At 31.9% G+C, this 20,515-nt stretch overlaps 3 protein-coding genes across 3 annotated transcripts; 2 read left to right on the top strand and 1 right to left on the bottom strand.

Moving 5' to 3' along the window:
* The first annotated feature begins 469 nt into the window (after nucleotides 1-469).
* On the top strand, nucleotides 470-4,942 carry LOC25495411 (receptor-like protein kinase FERONIA). Its single transcript, XM_013595632.3, has 2 exons — nucleotides 470-1,301; nucleotides 2,707-4,942. Exons 1-2 carry the CDS (start codon nucleotides 632-634, stop codon nucleotides 4,737-4,739), a joined length of 2,703 nt encoding a protein of 900 aa, XP_013451086.1. The 5' UTR covers nucleotides 470-631; the 3' UTR covers nucleotides 4,740-4,942.
* A 285-nt stretch (nucleotides 4,943-5,227) lies between these two features.
* On the bottom strand, nucleotides 5,228-6,911 carry LOC25495412 (phenolic glucoside malonyltransferase 1). Its single transcript, XM_013595633.3, has one exon. It carries the CDS (start codon nucleotides 6,866-6,868, stop codon nucleotides 5,477-5,479), a length of 1,392 nt encoding a protein of 463 aa, XP_013451087.1. The 5' UTR covers nucleotides 6,869-6,911; the 3' UTR covers nucleotides 5,228-5,476.
* An 11,109-nt stretch (nucleotides 6,912-18,020) lies between these two features.
* On the top strand, nucleotides 18,021-19,634 carry LOC25495413 (phenolic glucoside malonyltransferase 1). Its single transcript, XM_024785787.2, has 2 exons — nucleotides 18,021-19,312; nucleotides 19,418-19,634. The coding sequence occupies exons 1-2, from the start codon at nucleotides 18,148-18,150 to the stop codon at nucleotides 19,537-19,539; spliced, it is 1,287 nt and encodes a 428-aa protein (XP_024641555.1). The 5' UTR covers nucleotides 18,021-18,147; the 3' UTR covers nucleotides 19,540-19,634.
* The last annotated feature ends 881 nt before the right edge of the window (nucleotides 19,635-20,515 follow it).

A 20,515-nucleotide genomic window follows, 5' to 3' on the forward strand; every position in this document is an offset into this window, starting at 1 on the left:
TAATAATTACACTAATTTATATGATTAAATAAGTTTTATCGACTAAAATACTCATTAATTATCGGGTCTAGCACAAATGATTGATGCATAGGATGTGTGAGTTTATATACTACGGATTACCAAATTTAAAGTAATTGATGAAGTGGTTAGATAAATTCACATAGAATGAGATCGTTAATCAACTTCGAAACTATCATCACCATTTTTTGCAATTACGAGGTTAAACTCTTCCTCTTTTTGGTGGGGTTCGGGATTCGAATCTCAGACTTTGCATATAGTATACATTATTTCAATTAATTGAGTTAAGCTCACGAGAGAATGATGTTAAACTCTTACTAGATACGACTAAACCAACAATTTACAAAAAGTTCTTTTAATATTTAATAAGCAATTCTCAATCTATTCAAAGTTGAACAAGTCAAAGAAATCCAAGTATACTAATTTTCTAATTGCAATTTTCTTCAAGTTTTTAGTAAAGACCCAAGAACTTTCCCCTTTCTCTACGTTCTCAAGCACCACCTATCAACTCAACCCAAAAAAGACCTTATCATCATCACAAACAAACCATTCTTCACTCTTCACAAACTCACATACTCTCCACCACACACTCATCAACAAGAACAAACAAAACATGAAACCATTGATTAACTTCAAAACCATAATCATCACCCTCTTATACTTTTCCATCTCCCTCGTACACCTTCAAGCTTATGACCCAATTGAACACTTTACCGTCAGTTGTGGCGCAACAGGAAACTCTACCGACGGACAAAGAACATGGACAGGAGACATAAACTCAAAACTTTTGTCATCATTACAAAACAATCCAACAACAATTTCTGTTCCAAAAACAACACAAAATCCTTCTAGCAACAAAGTTCCATATTCAACAGCTCGTTTATCACACTCAATATTCAACTATTCTTTACCCGTCAGTAAAGGTCCTAAATTCCTCCGTCTTTTTTTCTACCCTACTACTTATACCAACGGTTTTAACCGTTATGATGCTTCTTTTACCGTTATTTCTAATGGTTTCACACTTCTTAAGGATTTTAATGCTTCATTAAACGCTGATGTTGAAGGTGTTGTTACTATATTGAAAGAATATGTTATTAACGTTGGTGATGATCAAAGGCTTGATTTGAGTTTTATTCCAAGTAATAATAATTATGGTTTTATTAATGGAATTGAAGTCTTATCCATGCCTGATGATCTATATTATACACCTGATCCTGAATTTTCACTTGTGGGGGCCACTAATACACAGTACAATGTTCCTACTAGTGCTGCACTTGAGACAGGTAACAATTAAATGTTACTAGTATTAATCAGAATTTATGTTCCAACCACATATACATTTGAACACCTATAATTTGTTCTTGATCAAGTTTGATTTTGTGGATTGCAAAATTCAATAAATAATTGGCTTATACAGTTTTGATCTCCTTATTTTCACTAACGAAATTGGTCATCACACAGCTATGGTACCTTTTTCAACATAATTGATGATGCCACATATTTTAAATTACATGTCATACTACCCGATTACTTGGAATTATCACCAACCATGAAATTTCCATAAAAATCCCTAAAACTTCAATCTAAATAGGATATAACACCATTTTTAAGTTCAAAATTGTAATTAGGCCTAAATAATTGATTTTTTTTTAGGGAAAATAGGTTATAGCTTTTCATTATTAATCAAAGTCAAGATACAAAGAGGTGCATCATTAAAGACATGGGGACCAGCTAAGAATATGGTAGTATGAGTGACCTCATTCGCTTGTCTCCGACTAAACTCCACCTTAGAGTTTTCAAAAAAAGCATTACGACATCTTTTGCATCCCTCCAAAATTGAACCAAACTCAGACACATCATTGCTACCTTTGTTGAAAAAGTCTACAACTTTCTCTGCATTCATCTCAAAATCTACATTTGAAAATTGTAGTTCTTGTACCCATTGAATAGCATAAAACAATCCCAACACTTCCCCAACCTCCGGCGTGCACATAGGATTAGTCCACATCATCTTGGCCCTTATGAAACTGCCGGCAGCATCCCATAAACACATACCAAATCCAACACGGTTTAGTGCTTCCGAAAACGCTGTGTCTATATTGCATTTGTTTATGCCTTGCTGCGGTTTAACCCATCGAATCTGTGCTGGCAGCAGGACTAAATAATTGATGAATTGGAACACTTAATACATTCATAGTCAATTAACAGGTCTAGGGTTGATCAGTCCATACAAAGCTCCGACTTCAATTTAATTCTTCAGCGATGGACAATAGAATTGGTCCCTCAAATTAATTGGTCTTTAAATTGGATATTTAGCTTCCAAAAAATAAAAAATATATTCATAGCCAAATGATACAAGAATATACTATGTGTGTAAACTAACTCCCGCTGCGAACGTGATGAGCTCTTGGTTGTGTGGTTTGCAAATACATTTGTTAACGTTCGTTGAATCTTAAGATTTGCTTTAACTTTGATGTGATCCAGAAGAGTCTAACTCACTTAAACTTTTTTTTACTGAAAAAACTCTGTGAAAGTGTAAGCGAACCATTTTAAAGTTGATTTAGTTAGAAATAGAAACCTATGTTATCATTATGCAAATTTGTGACACTTTCTTTCTTCGCATAATTAGCAAAAATCAATACTTATGTCTTAAAAACACATTCTTAATTTATGGTAACTCCATTGCAGATTACAGGATCAGAGTTGGAGTGCAAGATAACTCACCAAACATTCCAGACATAGGCATGTTCAGAAACTGGAACATCAATGACTCAACCTATTTAAGAACACCAACAGCAATTGACTTTGTCCCAGCAGACATATCAGGTACGAGGAATATCACTGTAACACCTGATTACATAGCACCAAAAGACCTCTTCAAATCATCACGTGACTTAGGAACCAATGCTACTCTCAACAGACTCTTGAACCTAACATGGGAATTCCCCGTTGATTCCGGCTTCACTTACTTCATCAGGCTCCATTTTTGTGAACTCGACCCCAACATAACTCGTGCAGGTGATAGAGTCTTCACTATTTATTTACAAGGAAATGTGGCTGTAGAACAAGCTGATGTTTTGAAATGGACACAAAATCAAAAAGGTCTTGCTGTGCAACGAAACTACGCAGTTTTGATTCCAAAGAGTGAAAGTAATAGTAACAAAAAAGTTAACCTAACAATTCAAATGCATCCTTTTGGTAATGGTGATAGTCGATACACAAAATTCAGTGACCCTTTTTTAAATGGCCTTGAAATTTTCAAAATCAGTGAGATCAGTTCGAAGAATCTAGCTGGACAGAATCCTGATCCGGTTCAGAATCCGGTTCAAGAGAAGAATAGCAAAAAAAGCATAAATGGAACGACAATAATTGGCGTTGCTTTAGGAGTTGTATTTGGTTTAGTTTTACTTTCCATTGTCGTTTTCTTCCTTTACAGAAGAAAACGACAAACAGAAGAGAAAAACTCTAAAACCACAAAAGATTCGAAGTCTTCGACGACTTCAAAGTGGGGTCCATTGTCATTTGCAACAACAACAAAATCAACAAATTCAAACACATCTCTACCATCGGATCTCTGCCGGAGCTTCTCCCTTCTAGAGATTCGTGCTGCCACAAACAACTTCGACGAACTCTTCATTGTCGGAGTTGGAGGATTCGGCCATGTGTACAAAGGCTACATTGACAATGGTTCAACACAGGTTGCAATAAAACGGCTTAAACCGGGTTCACAACAAGGTGAAAATGAGTTCATCAATGAAATCGACATGCTCTCGAAGCTTCGTCATATTCATCTTGTTTCTTTGATTGGTTACTGCAACGAAAACAACGAAATGATCATTGTCTACGATTTCATGGCGCATGGAACTTTACGTGATCATCTTTATAATACTGAGAATCCTGCTTTATCGTGGAAACAAAGGTTGCAAATTTCAATTGGAGCGGCACGTGGGTTACACTACCTTCATACTGGTGCAAAGAACATGATTATTCACCGTGACGTGAAAACGACAAATATTCTGTTAGATGATAAATGGATAGCAAAGGTTTCCGATTTTGGGCTTTCGAGGATTGGGCCTATGGGTATTTCAAAAGCCCATGTTAGTACGGTTGTTAAAGGGAGTGTTGGGTATTTAGACCCGGAGTATTATAAACGTCAGCGTTTGACCGAGAAATCTGATGTTTACTCTTTTGGTGTTGTTTTGTTCGAGATACTGTGCGCAAGACCACCACTGATTAGAACCGCTGAAAAGAGACAGGTGTCGCTCGCTGATTGGGGGAGATATTGTCATAAAAATGGGATGTTGGGGAGTATTGTGGACCCGTCGGTGAAGTGGAGTATAGCACCGGAGTGTTTGAGGAAATTCGGGGAGATTGCAGTTAGTTGTTTGTTGGATGATGGAACCATGAGACCGTCGATGAATGATGTTGTTTGGATGTTGGAGTTTGCCTTGCAGTTACAAGAGAGTGCGGAAAAGCGTGAGCCTCAGGCTGTTCCGCACACTCTTGGTCGTGGGAATGATGACGTGGAAGGTGATAGAATAGATGAAAATGATAATGACGTGTTTAGTAGTGGGTCCGATGTAGGAATTGTTTCCGATTTTAACAAGACTAGTGCAGTGAGTGTGAGTACTATAAGTACCGGAAGTACTAGTGGAGATCATAGCTATGGTTATAACAGAGAAAGTGTTTTTTCTGAAATTATGGATCCAAAAGCACGTTGAGAGGAATCAATTAATTGAATAAGCATGTAGGGTGGAAAGTTAGTCTATGGTATTTAAATCAAAGTTGTAAGAAATTTGAATGTTTTTTTTTTTCTTTCTTTTTATTGTTTTATAAGTTTGTGTTTGAGGTTGTAATGTAACTTGTACAGGAATTAAATTACTTCTGTCTCTGAGATTTATAAGAAATTGCTATGTTTTTTTTATCTTGGTAAGATATTTGTTAATCCATTTGATTAATTTGGTGCAAGAATAACTCGATAATACTAACATTTGATTAATACTATTTTGTTCATCTCGAATGCACTCATTACGAGCCTTGTTACTATGGTAAGGTTATTGCAACAAGTTCAAATTGTTAAAACAGCCTCCTTAAATGGCATTTGGTCAGAGCATCTTGCACCCTATGATTGTGAAATTTGTATGCACCAGTTCATGAGAATCGGTAAAAGTAAATCTCGGTAATCTGAAATTTACAACACTCACGCGCATTTGCGGAAAAACTTAAATTACACAAATAAATTAGAATCAATAAATAGAATGCATCTTCCAAAGAGTACTCTCTGGCTAAGTAGAGTCTCTAGATGCTTACATTATTATAATTATATTTGTGATGTTACAAATTTTGTAAGATAAAAAAATAAAATAAGCTAATGCTTGCAATTTCTCCCTAACACAAAATACCTGAATCATATTCAAACAATCATGCTTCCTTCAAAAAAGTAGTAAATCTTGAATCTTTAAATGGATTCAAGTCCTTGAACAAAGAGGGTAGAAAAAGCTTCCATTTCTTCCTTACCTAAAGCCAAACCAATCTCAATTCCACCATTGTTATTCCTACTTTCACTAATAGAAAATGCTCCTGTTTTATCAGTTGAAGTCATATCAACTTTTTTAGGCTTTCCAAATCCAAAATCAATACTATAAACCTCAAACCTTGGTGATCCAGCAATAGAGTAAATTTTAGCATCCTTTTTACCATTGAACATAGTAGCTAACCAATCTTTAGCTCCATTCAACACACCATCATTTTTTACCTTATTCAAAGCTTCATTCATCCCTTCTAAAGCACTTAAAAATCCATCTTTTCCAACTAATTTCTTTGTCTCAAGAACAACCTTTTGGCCTGTAACACAATTTCCAAAATACATAGGAGAAATTGAAGGCTCTAATCTAGCTCTAGAATCCACACTAAATATGAAAACCACTTCTTCAGCCTTAGGTTGCTCAGCTTTTGCTAAACATGCTAGCACATAAGCACATGTAACTGAAAAAGTAGACAAGTTTGTAACATTCATTTTCATTTCATTTTTTGCATAATCTTTAAGCTTTTGAATATTTGAAGGAGTCAATTCAAATAAGCTTTTAATTGCATCGTTTTTCGCGGCACCGAAAAAATCCCAAACCTTGAGACTTTTATTATTTGGTCCACCAAGTTTCATCAAAGCATCAACATATGCTTCACTAATTTCAATTCCACTATGATGATCTTCTATCAATGATCTATCAAAAAAAGGGGTTAGGTTTTCAGGTAAAGATAAAAAAGATGAATCAAGGTTAGAATTAGAGCATGCAATATAGGACCATGATTTCATAAAAGTGGTGGAAGATTTTCCATCTAAAGCAGCATGGTGTGATGATATTCCAATGCAAAAACCATTGTTTGGAAACAAAGTGATTTGTATTGAAATCAAAGAAGCTTTTTCATGTGAAGTGTTCAAAAGGGGTATCAAATGATGCCTTTTTAAAGCTTCACATTGATTAGAAGAAAGATTTTTGAAACTTTCTTTGGACTCAACAACATTGAAGGAAACAAAATCTCCCTTAACATAGTTTATGATTGGTTTGGATGAATCACTAGGCCAAATTATGTTACCAGCAAGAGGGAGAAAGTGTTGAAGTGTGAGTGAAAGTGAGTGTTTGAGATTTGGAAGAAGAGTTTCATAGAAAAAAGTGGGTGAGTTTGTGAATTCATAGAAGAAAAGACGTTCAACTGGTGGAAATCTTAACCATAGAAGATCAAAGAATGTGAGTGGAAGTGAGGTTGGTGATTGAGAAGGTTTTGTTGGTTCATGAAATGGTTCAATATTGAATACTTCAACAACTTTGGATGATGATTCTTGTTGTGCCATGGTTTATCTATTTCATCAAGAAGAAAGAAAGGTATGTGATAAAACAATAAAACCTTGTGATATATATAATGAGTTGATGAATTCAATAATAATAATATAATAAGAGATTTGGTCAAAGATATTAATGTGCATGATGCTTTTCTATATAAGCTTTTGGTGATGTTGGGAACTAATCAAAGGTATAACATGTTTCAAAGTTTAGAAAGGTTGACAAAGATTTTATAAATTTCACTTGGAGACTAATTTATTATATTCAATGCCAATATACTTTTTTTTATAAGCTAAAATTTTTCATAATAAAAAATAAAAATATCAGAGAATACTCCCACCAGTCTTTTTTATAAGAGAAAAAATGAGTCAATTAAAGTTTATTTATTTGGTCCATATCATGTATTAAACACGTCAACTTTTAATGATTTATTTATCATTTATATAAAAGATCATTTATTCTTGAATTTTTTTAATAATATTAATTCTTAAATTGTCTTCATCAATATCTATATATATATGGTGAAATTTTTTTGACGAAATTTATATATGGTGAGATATGGTTGAATAGAATGTGAAAAAGAATTATACCTTTTTTTTTAAATTAAAAAGAATTATACTAAAATGCATACAGATTAAATCTAATTTATTCATGCTCACCTCTACAATAGAAATTAAATGTAATATTTTTTTGGTCAAGAAAATTAAATGTAATTTAATAATATGAAATAATAGTTCCTAGCCGACAAAGTAAGGCATTATGACTTGTTGAAATATTTTTTTTTTCTTTTTTATTCTAGAATTTGCTCTTTGTAAGGCATTATGATTTGTTGACTAAATCCTTCTTTTGTTAATGTGTACAAATTAAATTTTTTTTGGTAATAATATTTGGAAAATGTTAACCAGTGCCTCCGAGACACTAGTTAAGGAGACTAATATAAAAAATTTGTATGAAAAATGATGAAAAGTGAAACGTTTCACTTTATGAAAGTAGAAAAGTTATTTTTATTGAAAAATTTATATTTTTAACATTCTTAACTAATGTTCTGGAACACTTGTTAACAAGATCCATAATATTTTATGAGATACAAATTAAATCCCTGTTATAATATATTTTTGCTAATATATAATTAATAAAATTTCTCTACAGCAATCCTAGCTTCCACCTAAGTGCTATATCCTATTGCGATGGCTGTAAAAACCTTTTTTGAATTTATTTATGTGGTCAACTTTTTTTTGACTAATTATGTGGTCAACATATGCGGTATACCTTTTTAGAAGAAAAAATTGGTACACCTCCTGTTTCAATTATAAGTAATTTTTTATTTTGCAAGTTCATTAGATAAATGTTGTATGTAATCTATATTATAGACAATAAACGTCGTTTATTGAATGAATTAAAAACTAAAAATGTGTATTCATTTCGGTCCTATTTACAATAAATATTTGACTTTTTAAATTTATTAAATAATTGATGTATTTTGTCTATATTTTAGACTAAATACATTAATTATTCAACGAATCTAAAAAGTCAATTGTTTCTTGCAAATAGGAGCAGAGGAAGTATATAATTAATGTTATTTTGATTGAATTTCTTTTTTCTTTTTTTTGAAAAGGAGATGACCTTTGACTCCAAACATGCCGCAACAATGCAACTTGTAACAGCCAAATTTATCGCTAGAATTATTCTAATTATTTATTATGCATGTTTATGTGTGTTTGTATGTGATTAGTTGTCTCTGTGTGTGTTTTATTCGGGATTAGTGAATTTTGGCTTAAGAAGGGTATTTTAGTCATTTTGGACTCAAGGGTATTTTGTTCATTTAATAAGAAAGGGTAAAATAGTATTTTAGTTACGAGAATTATTTTTAATGTTTTGGTGGCAATAATTATTTTTACTAAGTTACTAATGAGTTGGGATAATTAAATAAGAGACGATAACTATTCGTTATTTTTATTCGGTAAGTGAGTAGAAACTTGGTAATATAGTTAGTAAGAATATTGAGCTCATTAAGACAATTGAGAGTTGAGCCCATTAATGTAGAGTCTATATAAACTCTTGTCTTAAGAGAAACTAGGTTATTTTTACACTCATTCGCAGATTGCAAAACATTTTGGAGAAAGAGGTAGAAAGAGAAAGTGAGGCAACAAAAGTTAGAAGAAGATCTAGAGAGAGAAAGCTTGGATTGGGGCTTTGGAGCAAAGTAGAGGTAACGGGGATGGTCTCTTTTCACCAATTAAGCTATAATCAATTTTTCTACTTGTGGGTTTAAGTGCTTTTGTTATAATTGAGGCTTTTTGTGAATTTAAATGATAAAATTCGTGCTCCTTTTTCATGTGAATTTGTGGGTATGATAAACTACATGGATTTGTTGTATTAATAGTTCAAACTTCATAGTTATTGTTATTGTTGAGTTGTATTCATGATTTTTGACCATTTGGGGTTGAAGGGATCAAAATTGGGAATTTTTGGTGGAAAATGGTGCAAACCTGTACGAGTTCATTCAGAACAGGGGGCAACTCGCTTGAAGCGAGTTTCTCAGTGATAACATTCCTTGTTTTGAGTGTTCCAGGCATCCGGGGTCGATCCGAGTGGTTCTAAACTGATTCTTTTGATGTAATTAAATTTATTTGAAATTTCTAAACCTTTGGAAACATCAATTGAATTATATTGGACTTGGGTTTGTGAATCGTATTATAACTTTTTAAAAATAGTTCAAGAGCATGAATTTTTCGAAAACTCGATTTCTCAAGGAAAATGGGTAGGACTAGGGTTGTCTAGTATTGTTATGATTTGTAAAAATGTTTTGGATGGGATTCATGGACTTTAACTTGATTTTGCTTTAGGAACTTGAATTATTTGAAAAACGGTAAAATGATATGAATTTTTGAAACTTTGGAATTGGGGTGTATTGGCCTATGAGACATTTGTGTATATACTACTGCACTCATATGTGATTTGTGTATAGGCTTAGTTGAGGTATTCGAACTTGTTTGATTTGTTTTGTCGAATAACTTGGAAAATGATAAAACGATACGAACTTAAGGATTTTGAGTAATTGTTGTCGTTTGCCCATGAAACGTATGTGTACACACTACTACACTTATATGTGAAAGGTGACTTTGGAACTTGTTGTTCCTTAAGGTGTTGTTGTTGTTGATAATTATGATGATGGTTATGTTGATGTTTGTTGACAATTATGATGAAGATATGGTGATGTCTCTTATTTGAATTATGACTTGTTGATTGTGTGGACGTAAATACTTGATAATGCAATTGTTGGTGAACTAATCAATGTAAATGGATGTGTACTTTTACATTGTTGTTGGTGAATACATATGTTAGATGATTTTACAATATCGAGTTTTTGCTTGTATGTCCATGCATCATAGTCATATTGAGTCATATGAGAAATGTAAAAGGATGTGTACTTTTACATAGGTCAAATACATGAAAGGAGGTATACTTTTACGTTGGTGTGGATTCGTACGGTAAAATTATCTTAGGAATTCAATTGTACCACATGCACCTAGAAGAGACTAGAACATTGCATGCACTTATTATTTGGTGAGTCGTGTCATAATTGAATATATGACTTAGTGAATTTGTGCATTGGTGAAATTTGGTGAACGTTGTGATTATGTGAATTGGTGTATATGTGCTTTGGTGGATTTTGTTGATGGTTGTGGGTATTTGGACCAGGCTCTAATTGTATGTCTTACTTGCTTGTGTTTATTCACTTGGTGATTCTATTTGAGGATAATTATTTTGGTAATGGTAACGAGGTGAGAATTGCATATATATATATATATATATATATATATATATATATATATATATATATATATATGATTTGGTGATTCCTTGATAATGATGATTTCCTTGCTTATATCTTTGAAATGATGAATTATATTTGTTGAGTTAATTATGCTAAATGAGGAGTAAGGTGAATAATTCTTATATTGATTGATGTTGTTAATTGATGAATTTTGATGATGATTTAAGGTATGAATATGCTTGATGTGTTATGATAGAAGTATGATAACATGATTGATGATGAACTCGGGATAATATATATGTAATGGTAGTATTCGAGGAATGTTGAGTATGTGTATGTGTTATGCATGAAATCCTATGATTATGTTTAATTGTGAATTATGAAATAACCCCCAGTGGTCGTTTGGTTGACCGCCTTCCTTATCTGTATGGATGGATAGACGGTGTGCATGAATAGTTGATTTGCTTTGCTTTGGTGAGTTGCTTGAGGATAGCTTGGATGCTACCTCGTTTATCAATTTTGGTGTCTTAGACGTTAGGGCTCTGATTAGGGGTTGGTCTTCGTTGTTCATCTTTATTTTGTCTATTGAAGATTTTTGAGACTATGTATTGATGATGACATGAGTTGTATGATGACATGACTACTTGGTGACTTATTTTAATTATGGATGACTCTTGAGTTGATTATTTAAATGTTGATTGTGCTCGTGATTTTCGGATATCAAACCATTAATTGATTTGAATCGTCAATCTTTGAACTCTCGATTTTTATTCGTGGGAAGGGAAAAAATAAGTAAAAACCCTTATCGAGACTTTGGATTCGGGGGTTGGTTACGCGAAGGGAAGGTGCTAGCACCCTAAACGTCTACGGTATTCCGTAGGAACCTCTTACCTAATTTATCTTGTGCTAAAATCATTGCTTATTTGAAAATTATTACCTAAAAGTCTAAATGAAAGAATGGAGGGGGAAGAAGTATGTTTTTGGTTATTTTTATTTGATTTGGAAGGATAAAAATCCTATGCCTACATACCCTTAAAGAAAAGGGATCAAAACCACTGTAGTTCACCTCAAAAGTTTCTTTTTGGTGGGTTGGTTGATTTTAGATTTTAGAAAATGGTTTTAAGAAGGGATAAGAGGCCTCAAGGCATGAGATAAAATAAGGTGAGGTTGGTCAAATTTTAATTACAAGAAAATCAAGTCTACTATGAATATTAATTCAATTAAGCATTTGATTAAGAAAATAAAAGGAAAAAACACTTGGGTTACAAGCCAAGGTTTATTAAGAAAATATTTTTGGAGTTTTGCATATTTGATTTTTGGTAAAATGATTTTTCCTAAACTAAAGGGTATACTAGCGTAACGGCGTAAAACAATAAAAACAAGCATAAAACGGTAAATAAAGTGGGATAGTGTCGGTGCATGTGTCGGTGCTTGTGTTACCTACATTATTACATCAACTCCTAGATACATTCTATGGTCTCAAGAGAAATATAATAGCAAGAAATAAAAAGTGCACAAATTAAATTACATCCATTCCTAAATACACACTAAAAATAATACCCAAGAAATAAAATGACCAAAAAAATAAATATGCATGAGATGATTCAAATATACTACAATAATAATGACAAAACAGTAAATAAACAATTAACACAAAGCAAAACATATTTTTTGTAATTTTTAGAGAGATTTTCTAAAGTGAAAGAGGTGCAGAAAGTAAAACAGGGGTTTAATTAACGAAGTTGGGCTTAAGCAGACACACCGGACCGGTTCGGATTACTGGACCGGTTCGGGTAGACCCGCCCGGTTCGGATTGATATATATAGGGTGTAAGACCCATTTCTTTCATTTTCTCCAATCATTTCTCTCTCTTCACTTCTCTAAACTCACGGTCTCTCTTTCTTCTCTGTTCTTCTTTTTCATGAGTTTTCCGGCGAGCATGAATTTTCCGGCACGGTGGCCGGTGGTGGCACCACCGCGCCGGAGTGTGAAACTCCGCCGATTCAAAAACAAACTATCTTTTTAAAAATCCTTTTTTCTCCTCTTTTCAAATATCCACTTAGTTTTTACAAACAAACAACCAAAACTTGTAGATCTAAGTTCAAACTTCTGAAAATCTTTTTGAAACAAAACCTACAAAAAGTCCGGATCTAAACTACTAAGCAAAGAAGAACACGAAATAAATGAAAGGAAACTTTTACCTCTTTGGATCGGAGACAAATAAAAACGCGACGGAAAACTTCAATCTATCGAGTTTCCAGATTCGGAATACTTCAAACTTCTTCTACTCCTTTTCCTTTGTTACGGTTCCGATCTGTGTTGCTTAGATCCGGTCTGGCTTGAACTCGTGGTTGATTCACGACCGGTTGGGATTTGTTGTTATTTCCGTCGATTTTGAATCGGAAGAAAAAGGTTGTGTGATTATTGTGTAAAAGAAAGAAGCGAAAATAGTGTATGTTTTACTGGATTTTTTTGCTCATCACGTTCTTGAGATTCATGTGAATGTTCATGAGTTTTTTTTTTGATTGGGAAAGTAAAGGGGAAATTAGGGTTGTTGATTTGCGGCTGCCGATTTGTCTGGTTTTTCTTTGCGGTTGCCCCCCTTTTCTCCTCCTTTTGCAGGTTTGATTTTATAGCATTAGGGTTGAAGGGAAATAACTCTGCGAATCTGCCTAAATTTGAGGCGAATGAAAAAAAATATTTTTTTGGACCCTTGCTGGGATTTTTCGGACTCATTGACATTATTGGACAAAAATAGAAAATAAACTAAAGGAGTAACTAATTTTAAAACCAAAACTAAAATTAAAACTAATAAAAGATGGAAATTAAATACTGAAATAAAAAGAAAATAAAGAGGGAACAGGGTCCGACTTGGAATCAAAAATGAAGTACTTCAAAGTAATCTCCGACGAATAAAATGGGTAAGAATAGAGAAAAGTGGTCAAAATTTGGGGTATGACATTGATGTAATGACGTTTTATTCCACTATGATGTTTTGAGAAAATTATTTATGCATGTTTTGTGATTTATTGGTGAAGTAGCATCTAGATTCTTAATATGCTGAGCATAATTTATCGCTTTAAGAGTTTAGGATGTTACACAACTCAGCACCATATTTAGTTAATCAGTATGCACAATTGTTCATCTCCCTTAAAGAATGATGAAAAATGAAAATCCAAAGATAATCCTTAAATTTTGAATGTTATTGATGATAGGAGCATGTAGATGTGTTGACATATGGATGTTTTAGATGCATTCTATCAAAAATCAATCTCGTAGTAGATTTGAAGTTTGATTCACACATGTGTAAAAAAAAAAAGTTTGATTCACACATGACAAATTTAAAACTATTACTCCCTCCGTCCCAAATTGTATGTCGCTTTAGAAGAAAATATTTGTCTCAAATTATAATTATATGTCGTTTTACAATACCAATGCAACATTAATGTTACTTTTTCTATTATAACCTTAACTATTTATTACTTTATCTTCTTTCAATTATTTCATTTATCTTTCTCATATTATTTATTAAGGACAATTTTGTAAAACAACTCATAATATCTCTTTTCCACAAAATATTAATTGCATTTCTTAATATGTGTGAAATGTCCAAAACGTCGTACAATTTGTTTAAATTAAACTCTCTCAAGACCATAATAAATAGCATGTAATTCAACATTCATGTTGGTAGTGATGTCATAACTACGAGAGAATCTATATAGCCGATTACCAAGAGAATCATGAATTAAACCACCATAACCAGATGGATCACGATTTCTACATAAACATTGAGTTTCACTACCTCGGCTACATACAAGGGGAAACCAAGAGATCAATCACTCTTTATATATGCCGAGCTTTTACTAAACCAAAGCTCTTGATACTAGATACAAGGTGTGATTCAATGAGATTCATAATACATCAATCTGCATAAGGAGTGCAATATAAGAATTCTTTATTTCGAGTCTTTCTTTATTGTCAAGTAGCTTAATGGATACAGTTTACACATTTAAATGTGAAGAAGTGAGATGTCCGGTGTTCGAACTTCAACTTCAGTATTTAATATGCAATAAGTTTACGGATGTATTTATTTCGAGCTTTCTAAATAAACCAACAAGTAATCAAAAAGAGCTGGTTGTCTTTCTTTGAAGGAAGCTTTTTAATCCATTCGGAACAAATAGGATAAAAAAAATTATGAGTTGTTGAAAAAACCTAGAGCTTCCATATTCTGGTGGCTTTTGGACAATCTTAGAAAGTGTGGAGCTGCTCCACTCCACATTTAGGAACAGAAGAATCTCAACAGATTATTTGATAACATATCGTGCACAAAAGTCATAACAAAATCTCTTATATTCTGAACAACTTTAACTTTCCTACACGTTTGGTTCTTTCCATTCTTACTAGTTACGACAAAGTTGGGTGCGTTTTATCAATTTAGGCACCAAAACTATAGTATTAGTGTGCAGGTGACGTATGGGATGATATACCACTTGTGTTTTGGACTTTAGTCCATAAGGACAATTTTTATGGATTGACCATCTGATTTATTTATAACACAATACTAAGAAAGATATACACTAATGTGCTTGTTTATCATCTCTTATGAAGTACATTAAACTATAGTCAAAGAGATTGTGAAATCTCTATTCAACTATCACGATTAAAGTTAGCATGTGTAAGTTTGAGATTGTATTTGACAATGATTGGTTTACTAAAATGAAGTAAAAATATATTAAAGAACAATTAGGCCATGTTCGATTTCCTTCTCTTTTACTACTTAGTAATTTGGTTCAGAGTCTACAATTGTTTCCATAGTTGACGTTCTAACAAAAATAATTAAGTTTAATGTCTTGGAACTTAATCCGCTTCTTTGGTCACAATCCCCTAATGTATTTGATTGCGTGCGAAAACTCGTCATAAAGGTGGTAATAGAATATCATCTCTAAAGCTATTATAGATTGAATGGTTAAAATTAGGCCAAGCCCCAAAAACTATTGTTAATAGTCATTTAAAACCTATATCAATTTATGGATATTCGTCAACTCATAAAAAGCATTAATAATAAAAATCATCCAAATAAAACTAAGCAATTCAATTATATTCAAAGATAACTCAACATAGAACTTTTTAACAAAACATGAATTTAATATGATTTTTTTTTTTTACGGTTAAAAATTCATATTTAATTTATGTTTTATTAAAAAATTCTAATATTTTTTGGGAAATATTTTTACAATATTCTACACATTTCTGCATAATTTCATTAGAAAATACTAAAATTAACTTAAAAATAGGGACTGAAATTTTATAGGGACTAAAAGCTGAAGGAAAATTTTAGAGGGACTAAAACGAAAAGTTGGTATATTTATAGGGACCAAAAACATATTTAACCCTTCCTACTTTCACCGAAAGAAAATCTCTTACGGTGTGTTTGGTAGAGGAGAAAAAAGAGAGAGAGAAGTTGAAGAGAGAGAAATAGGAGAGAAGTCATACATTGCTCTTGTTTGGTTGTGGTGAGAAAGAGAGAAGAGAGTTAAAATCTGTGGAACCCACTGTTTTTTTAGTCTCTTAGAAGAAACAGGCGAGAGAGCTGCAATTTTTGCAATTTTCCTATTATGCCCTCCATTGCATCAAGAAAAAACAAAAACGTTAACATATATAAGTGAATGGTTGTGCTATATCACGTAGGTGAAGTTTATTGCACTTTTAATTTATGAAGTTTATTGCACTTTTAATTAATTTCATAGTAAAAAATTCTCGAAATAAATTAACTTAGCAACAAAAATAATATGAACACACTTTTGTATAAAAAAATTAACTTATTTTCTTACGTACTATACAAAAATTAACCACACTTCCGTACTATAAATTAATAAAAATTACTATTTTTTAATTAATTTATATAAAGATTTTAGTTAACGTTGATAAAAAATGTATTGCAGGTAATATAAATTATTATTTTTCACAACAGGGTACATAAATTATGTTTTTCAACTCCAAACAATTATTTAGTATTTTTCTTTTATTTTGTTTAAGGGTATTCTTGTCCTTTAAAAGCAATTACATTATTCTCTCTCTTCTATCTCTCTTATCTTTCTCTTCTACCAAACATTACATCAAATCTACTCAATCTCTCACATTTTTCTCTCTTCTCAAAGTCTCTCTTACCTACTTCTCTCTTCACAATTTCTCTTATCAACCAAACACACTTTAGTGAAAGTAGGAATAACAATGGTGGGAAGGAATGGAGGGTGAAGAATGGAGATTTATCACATGGGAGGGTGAAGAATATCAGTACCGACATAAATAATGGGAGGGTGAAGAATGGAGATTTATCACATGGAATCTATCTTATGAAGTACTGTCGTACACGTAGGCAAGACACAAAATTTAGACAGAGAAATAAGGTGTAGTTTGTTGGTTTATGATGATAATCTCCTCCACACGTATTATTATCAAGTAGAGAAAAAACGGACACTCATGTATCTATTTTTCTGTTTTTTGTTTGTCCAGTAAATCAATGGTTGGAGCTTCACACAATTAAATGTGAAGAAGTGGTATTTGGGGTTCGAACTCCAACCCTATGTATAATATACAATATCCTTTTCCAACTGAATTACGTTAAAAAATGTTAATTAAAAACGATATTTTATATAGAATTTTAATTTTGATTAAAATTATAATTCAGTAGTATAAATATTTATACCCTTGAAATTGTAACAAACCTAAAAAAAACATGTTTATCTTTTTTCATAATAACAGTAATTTAACAAATATGTATAGTTTTTTTCATACACTAACAACAATATAACATTATTATAGAAAAATTTGTTTAAGGGTATAATTATAATTATAAAAAATTCAGCCCAAAATCCCTATCTAATTCATGTATAATATTGATTTTTCTTTTTTAGGAAAAACATATAATATTGATAAAATTGTTCCTATTGTAGTGGAATATTTTTTATTTTAATGAGATTTAATTTTTTTAATTAAAATTTAAAATAATATTATCAAATGATAAAATAGTAAATAAAATAGTTTAAATAAAGGGTAAAATAAATATACTTGTGTATTTTAAACATAGATATACCTAACAAATTAACAGTATTATTAAAGTTGTTTATAATAGGATCTTTTTGTTGAAATCATAATAATAAGGTTAAGTTTCATTTATATTGGTGGTTGAAGGCTAATTATGCCGTTTTTGTTTATGGCTCTCAGCAATGGTGGTCGGACCTGTTAATTTATTTGGGTATCGGCTGACTACGAGATTGTGTAATTATTTGACTGGAACTCTGTTTCTTGAGCGTCCTCTTTAGCTAGAGAGGCTACTCTGATAGTGTGAATATATATATCATTTTTGCTTCCTAAAAAAAAGATGAAGTATATATATTGAAGAAGTGTTGAACGGCTGTTGGGATATTTGGGGTGCTCACAAATATCATTCCTCTATATATAATTGCTTTGGACAATGTTTCTTTGCTATAAACATTTCCTTCTCTTTCAACCATGGAAAAACATGAAGAATCATTCAAAGTTGTTCAGGTTTGCAATGTTGAACCCTATCTTGACACAACAAAACCTTTTTCATCACCAACTTCACTTCCACTCACTTTCTTTGATCTTTTATGGTTAAGATTTCCACCAGTTGAACTTCTCTTCTTCTATGAACTCACAAACTCAACAACTTTTTTCTATGACACTCTTCTTCCAAATCTTAAACACTCACTTTCACTCACACTTCAACACTTTCTCCCTCTTGCTGGTAACATAACTTGGCCTAGTGATTCATCCAAACCAATCATAAACTATGTCAAGGGAGATAATTCTATTTCTTTCAATGTTGTTGAGTCCAAAGAAAGTTTCAAAGATCTTTCTTCTCATCATTGTGAAGCTTCAAAAAGACATCATTTGATACCACATTTGAAAATTTCTCATGAAAAGGCTTCTTTGCTTGCAATACAAGTTACTTTGTTTCCAAACAATGGTTTTTGCATTGGAATAACAACACACCATGCTGCTTTAGATGGAAAATCTTTAAGTACTTTCATGAAATCATGGTCCTATGTTGCATGTTCTAATTCTAAACATGATTCATCTTTTTTATCATTACCTGAAACTCTAACACCTTTTTTTGATAGATCATTGATACAAGACCATAATAATGGAATTGGAATTAGTGATGCATATGTTGTTGATTTGATGAAACAAGGTGGACCAAATAATAGAAGTCTCAAGATTATGAATTTTTCTGGTCCAGTGAAACATGATGTAGTTAAAAGTTTGTTTGAATTGACACCTTCAAATATTCAAAAGCTTAAAGAACATGGAAAAAATGATATGAAAATGAAGGTTATAAATTTGTCAACTTTTTTAGTTACAAGTGCTTATATTTTGGCATGTTTAGCAAAAGCAGAACAACCTAAGGTTGAAAAAGTGGTTTTCATAATTTCTATGGATTGTAGATCAAGATTGGACCCTTCAATTTCTACTATGTATATTGGAAATTGTATTGCAGGACAAAAGATTGTGTTTGAGACAAAGAACTTAGTTGGAAAAAATGGATTTTTAAATGCTTTAGAAGGGATAAATAAAGCTTTGAATAGTGTGAAAGATGTTGGAGTGTTAAATGGAGCTGAAAATTGGGTTTCTAATATGTATAGTGGATTTGAAGGTAAAATTTACTCTATTGCTGGATCACCAAGGTTTGAGTTTTATAGTATTGATTTTGGATTTGGAAAGCCAAAAAAAGTTGACATGACTTCAACTGATAAAACAGGAGCATTTTCTCTTGGTGAAAGTAGGAATAACAATGGTGGAATTGAGATTGGTTTGGCTTTAAATAAGGAAGAGTTGGAAGCTTTTTCTACCATTTTTGTTGAAGGACTTGAATCTATTTAAAGTTCAAAGTTGTCGACTAGTTTGAATATGCTATAGTAATCTTTTATCTTGTAATTGAATAAATGAAAATTTGCAAGCTTTATTTATTTTGATAATTACTGCTCCATCCGTTTTAAAATACTATTCCATCCGTTTTAAAATATATGTCGCAATTTTACGATGTGCATTATTTACATAGTTTATTTTGATCATGTTTTTTAACTAATATATAAATACAAATGTTAGCATGTAAGATTTTGTTTGATTTTGTCTCGATGAATATTATATTATCAAAATACCAAATTTTTATAATTTTTTGTTATATATATAATTAAGATATTAATGATCAAAGTTGTATATTGACATATGTGCAGTGGTTGACTGCGACATGACATATATTTTGGAATAGAGGGAGTATTAATAATGCAAGCTTCTAAAGACTCTACATAGCCAAAATACTCATTGGAAGATCCAATTATTGTAGTGGTTTAGTTCACAAAGGTTGTTCAATAAATCTGAAAAATTGAATATTTCTTTATATTTGAGATGAAAGAATATAAGAGCATCGACAATGTCTTTGCCAATGTTTGCCTTTGCCAACGTTTGCCTGTTTGAACAATAGTCAATATTAGTTAATATTATTCTTTGTTGTCGAAAATATTATAGTCAATATTAGTTAATATTATTCTTTGTTGTCGAAAATATTATTAGGTTGAGTCGCGAATTAGGTTGCCATCTTTAAGATGTTTCCTGACACTATCCGTAATTGTGCAAAAAGACTATCAACCGCGACACCCCCAGGATAAAACAGAGTCTTATTGCACTATAGAATCTGTTATAGAAATATACCTTTAAATATGGTGTTAAGACAACTCCAATATGGTATTTCTACCACTCTATTATGGTAATGAGACCACTCTAATATGGTGTTCCACCATTGTAACCTTTTACTTCTCCAAGGGCATAAAATATAAAAAGAGACTATATTCTTAAGATC

The sequence above is a fragment of the Medicago truncatula genome, chromosome 6 (assembly GCF_003473485.1).
Source record: "Medicago truncatula cultivar Jemalong A17 chromosome 6, MtrunA17r5.0-ANR, whole genome shotgun sequence".
NCBI classification, from domain to species: domain Eukaryota; kingdom Viridiplantae; phylum Streptophyta; class Magnoliopsida; order Fabales; family Fabaceae; genus Medicago; species Medicago truncatula.

Excerpts from the sequence above, each read along its gene's own strand:
- LOC25495412 (XM_013595633.3), bottom strand. The coding sequence starts at position 6,868 with ATGGCACAACAAGAATCATCATCCAAAGTTGTTGAAGTATTCAATATT.
- LOC25495413 (XM_024785787.2), top strand. The coding sequence starts at position 18,148 with ATGGAAAAACATGAAGAATCATTCAAAGTTGTTCAGGTTTGCAATGTT. Across the intron at positions 19,313-19,417 it reads TATGTATAGTGGATTTGAAG|GAGCATTTTCTCTTGGTGAA; the intron begins GTAAAATTTACT and ends CTGATAAAACAG.
- LOC25495411 (XM_013595632.3), top strand. The coding sequence starts at position 632 with ATGAAACCATTGATTAACTTCAAAACCATAATCATCACCCTCTTATAC. Across the intron at positions 1,302-2,706 it reads TAGTGCTGCACTTGAGACAG|ATTACAGGATCAGAGTTGGA; the intron begins GTAACAATTAAA and ends ACTCCATTGCAG.